Raw genomic sequence first — 5,206 nt, 5'->3', positions numbered from 1 at the left:
GAGAGAACCCTTCCTTTGCCAATGAAGAAGTGCCCCGGGGGCGAGTTCTACCTATTGATATTAAACTACAGCCTGCGCGCTCATGCATTAATTTATAGGTTTACATTTATTAATTTTCCTAACCAGTGGTAATCTCTCTCTTTCTGCTCACGTGTAAAGGGTCTCCAAATTTTATATAAATATACCTCCAACTATATGCTTTATATTTTATATTTGGCTATATAACTATGGTCAATTAAGTTAAATGGCCTGTAAATCTAATAAAATATTTGGAAATTTCTAGGTAACTTTGAGTAAACTGCCAATACATAATTACATGTCAAGTTGTTAAATTTTAAAGAAATTTTTTGATAGCGATTGAAATTTTAAAATTTGGATCGTTAAAGATAATGGTTTAGTGAAATTTCTGTTATGTCTGTGTTTAAGTAGGCCTTCTGAAGAAGCATTGTAGACTTGGTGGTGAGGGTGGCGGTGTGGTTAGAAGGAGTTTGACAAGTGGCCGGGATGGGTTTGTGGAGTAGGAGTTTTAGATACTTGGCAGGGTTGAGTTTGTGGAGATGGAGGAGTTTGGGTAGGTGGTTGTTGATGGAGGTTAATCGACTGTGATCAAATATCCATTTTTGACTATTCGAATAAGTGTAGAAACTACACCTATAATTACACTTTTGAGGGAGACTGAACGTGCTTTTTTTTGTTTTATACCTTGTGTGAGGAATATTGTAGTTCACGGTATGCTGTTTTTTAGCAGTAAGTTTGAGCAGTATAATTATTGTATTTTGAACTCTATTGTGCCATTTGTCTTCAATGATAAGTTTTAATGGAATATCTTGCTTTGCCTTTCCCCAAAAAAAAAAAAAAAAAAAAAAAAAAAAAAAAAAAAAAAAAGAAATAAAAAAAAAAATAACAAAATAAAGGATATTTTTTTTTTTTCTTTTCAAAAAAAAAAAAAAAAAAAAAAAAAAAAAAAAAAAAGAAATACCATAAACATTCATTACGTTTAATGACGTAATTAAACTATAAATTCAATATTTATTTAACCATGAACAAATAGTCAATCTGTCACAGCAAAATAATATTTTTTGGGGAGACAAACCAACACGAATAACATAATATCCAGGATCTATGCTCCTGGTTATAAAGGAAAAGTACCAACATTTATTTCTTGGATATCAATTAAAAGTAAATGTAAAAATAAATTTTCATGTTTAGATACACCATCTTTGGTGTTCACAGACCAATAGGCTCTAAAAGTAAGAACTTAACAAAGTTATCCACACCAGAGGAGTAGCTGTCCTCTTCATGTTGATAAATGACTTGTGAAGTTCTCGACATATTAAAGCAGGCTCTAATGATGGGTAATGGCAAGCTAGAACTGAGTAGCTCCGTGTTAAGCTCTTTCCATAAATTGCCAATGAGTTGCATTATGCATTCCCTAGCTTCACCTTCGGATGGTAAATTTTTCTCTTTCATGAACAAAGGTATACTCGAAGCATTATCTCCTCGATCTTGCTCTTCCTGACAAATAAAATTGTAAAGAAATAAATAATATGTTTTTCACACATAAAGTTAGAGTTTTTTCCTGTTTGTTGCTTTGTTTTTATTTTCCTGAACTTTCTCTTTATGTTTCCCTCTATAGTTTAGATAGGTGTGTAGCTTTGAAAGGCAATAAGATATTCTTGTACACGGAATTTTAAAGTGAATATTATGAGAACTGCGAATGTTAAATTATTGAGAAAAAATAGTAATGAAAATATCTATTTCGTGAAATAAGATATACAGATGGCTTGTGAATTGGTATGGGAAAATATTATTGAAAACTACTTTAGTTTTTTGGGAAGATGTTTATGCTAGTCAAGAAGCATCTAAGCCTTATACTAATAAATTTGTAAGAATCAATTTTTGTCACTATTTTTTTTTTTTAAGACAGTATTTTGAATTAGTCAAAAAATTAGCCTCCATTTGCAAAATGTATATATGGCTTAAAAAGAGTAATAGTAAAAACAATATTACTTGGCCCTACGAAATGTGTACATAGTAAAGAGCAATGATTATGCATGTAAATTGAAATTAACATTTGACTTTAACGTAATTCATAAATCATTTATAAATTTCAATCTGAACATAGGCTAAAATATAAAATTTTCAACTAAAGGCTTTCATTTTGTCATGGCCTTTTAGAGGAAAAAATGGCCACTTTGAAAGCTATAAGATACCGTTGTATATAGCTTTGAAAGGACATGTTATAAGAATTGCAAATAACAAATAATTGAAAGAAAATAGTAATGAAAATGTCTATCTCATGAAATAAGATATACTGATGGCTTCTGAATTGGTACGAGAAAATATTGAAAAACACTTTTGTTGTTTGGGATGAAGATCTTGAAGTCAAGATTTATCTAAGTCTTATACCAATAAATTGAGTGAACTATGAGTGAACTATAAGAATAAACTTTTATCATTCTGTTTGGTTTATCAATTGAATTAATCAAAAATTTAGTCTCTGTATGCAAAATTTGTAACTAGGTTATAAAAGGAATAATAGTTTATACCACGAAACCTGTGAATAATAATGAACAGTAATTGTAAATATATGATTGAAATTAATAGTTGATTTCAATTCAATTGATAAAATCATTGACAAATTTCAATCCAGACGAAAGGCTAAAATATAAGAATTTCAATTAAAGGCTTTTGTGTGTCATGCCCTTTTTTGTAAAATGGTAAACCTGTTACTTTATCAGATTAATATATAGACGACACAAACTAACATCAGATTAAAGATGCATTAATTAATTTAAGATTAAAAAAGAACGTGACTAAAAAAGTGACCATTTACTAAAAGGAGTTGGAACACGTCTTGAATAGTTTCTTTCAAAAGGGCTTCTAGTTCCACAGTAAATGTCTTAGTAGAAGATATAATTTCTTGAAACTAAGATTTACGACAAGTTAAATGAATCCAAAAGTATTGCTTCTCTTCTATTTTCCATTTATTCATTTTCTATAGTTATTCATTAAAGCAATTAGGATCTATAAATAAATCCAATGAAAGTGTATGGATATAATATGACATAGCTTTGAGGCGCACAATGGACCTTTTTTATATTATAAAACCTTTTTGTAGGTTTGGATTGATGCAAAACTATTCATAACTCAATTAGGTCTTAGATAAAGTTGCTTTATCTTTTTCAAAAATGATATGAATTACTCTATTCCAAATTATGTGAGTAGCCATTACTAAGAGACATCTCAGTGTATGTGTGTATATATATACACTCAATTTAGTTGTTAATTTAGATTTGAATTTTCGTATTCATGTTAATTATAAAAAGTACATAATATCTGATTTAGTGTTAAGACTATTACATGTATTATTGGGTAGAATACAATGCAACTGATAAGCAATTTAAAGAAAACATTTTTCCAATTTATCGTTAAGACTAATGCATGTAATTAATTACCTTCGAAGTGCCTAAATCGTCCCAGAGTCGAAGAATCTGGCCTGAACATGAAAATATCTTTGGATATGGTTTCTCCATTGATTTTACATTTCCATGGCTAATACCTTCCCCTAACAAGAAGAAAATATGCACCAAGGCCATGTATGACCCTGATGTAGTCACTGCATTTTTTAGGTAATTTGCAAGATCTGGTACATGTCCACTGCTAAACCAGTTGGCTTCAATCATAAAAGCTTCAATGGTGTTCATCCACTGTGACAAATGAAATTTTGAAAATTTCGTTGATATCATGTTAACCAAAACGTTAGATGAATTGTTTATATGTATGATGTAGAAGATAGAATCCTTAAAAAAACTATTAAAAAGAAAATAAGATGGACGACAATCGAAAGAAAAAAATGTACTGAAATGTGTTACCACTCGTTTAAGGGATGGAAGAACATTTCGTCCCTGTTCTTTGAGAATATTGTAAGCAATCTCATTCGAAGTGTTGTACAGTGCCATATAACATATTTTCATGTATGCAGGAAGTTGTTCAATTGCATCAAGATTCCATCTGCAAACCCAAAATATAACACCAGTAGACTAAATGAAATTTAAGAATCAAAACATGTAAAATACCATGTTAAACATATCAAATGTCTTGTTAATTCATGATATTGTATTTTTATAAGTGTTATATTTACATATCATTTGCTAAACTAAATAGGCTAGAGAAATATATAGACATATGCACAAGAATTTGTTAGATGTTTTGCTCAGTATTTTTGGCTTATGAAAGGGTCCAATTGAATAAGGGGTAGATATAATACTTACTTTTGAATTGCATCATTGAAGAGGAGGAGTTCATTTATGGATCCATAAGTGTCAAAAATGTCATCAATTACTAACAAAATGGCAATGGTTTTTGCTAGCTCAATACGTGGTTGCGAGTACTTGGGGTCTGGAAGGATTCCTACGGTCCAAAAATAGCATTCCATAGGGCGATCACGTCCAAACTTGAGTTTTTCCACAAGGCCTAACTGCTTCCACCATCTGAAAACATGGGAAATCTTCATAGGAAATTAACTGATATTTAAAAGTAGATAACATTAATGAGTTATATGAAAATCGGGAAAAAAAATTTGAAATTGAAATGAATACTTGAAATCCTGCTAAAAAGTACATCCAGATTATATGGCTCGCATATTTTGGTACATTAAACTTGGGTAATGGACAGTACTAGGCTTGACACTTAACAAATTTTTTTCACGTGTTTTTGTGTGTGTGTGTGAGTGAGTCATATTCAATGTTCTCTAGTAAAACATATAAACAGACAGAAAGCGTAATGTTACCTTGATAACTCGGCCAATTCTATTTGGTGCAAGGATTGAACCTTGTTATAATCCAATTTTGCTTGCTCAAGAAGAATTTGATTGAAATTGCTTCCCATGCTATATTCATCAATATAGAGTCTGGACTCTAGCCTTGCCATTCTTAGGTGTCTAGGGAGCTCAAGGGCTCGGGTCACCTGTCTACAAAGCTGTTTTCCCATGCTCGGCATTGATAGTCTCAATTGAGTTACTGCAAATCTCATGGCTTCAGAAAGTATATCCTCTCCACTTGCACCTAAGGATGATGCTTCATATAAACTTAAAAGACCCCTTGTGTCTTGGCTAATGGACTCTTTGAATTTTCCATTCTTTTCCATGAATTTCTTGAAAACATCTGCTCCAATTTAAGAAGAAAAATAATAATTAATTGGACCA

The 5,206-nt window shown here is 30.9% G+C and overlaps 1 protein-coding gene across 1 annotated transcript in view; it reads right to left on the bottom strand.

Annotated features, from left to right (window-relative positions):
- Positions 1 to 1,199: 1,199 nt before the first annotated feature.
- LOC111370007 (probable terpene synthase 11) overlaps positions 1,200 to 5,206 on the bottom strand; it is a 12,409-nt gene continuing 8,402 nt past the window's right edge. Inside the window, exons 3-7 of the mRNA XM_022991723.1 lie at positions 4,793 to 5,165; positions 4,275 to 4,493; positions 3,876 to 4,014; positions 3,459 to 3,710; positions 1,200 to 1,515 (exon numbers count right to left, since the gene is read on the bottom strand). Of these exons, the coding sequence (XP_022847491.1) occupies positions 1,228 to 1,515; positions 3,459 to 3,710; positions 3,876 to 4,014; positions 4,275 to 4,493; positions 4,793 to 5,165 (1,271 nt within the window). The 3' untranslated portion in view covers positions 1,200 to 1,227. The remainder of the gene's footprint in view (positions 1,516 to 3,458; positions 3,711 to 3,875; positions 4,015 to 4,274; positions 4,494 to 4,792; positions 5,166 to 5,206) is intronic.

This window comes from Olea europaea, chromosome 21 (assembly GCF_002742605.1).
Source record: "Olea europaea var. sylvestris chromosome 21, O_europaea_v1, whole genome shotgun sequence".
Classification (NCBI taxonomy): Eukaryota; Viridiplantae; Streptophyta; class Magnoliopsida; order Lamiales; family Oleaceae; genus Olea; species Olea europaea.
The sequence above is the reverse complement of the archived record's forward strand: the minus strand, read 5'-3'. Positions and strand labels throughout refer to the sequence as shown.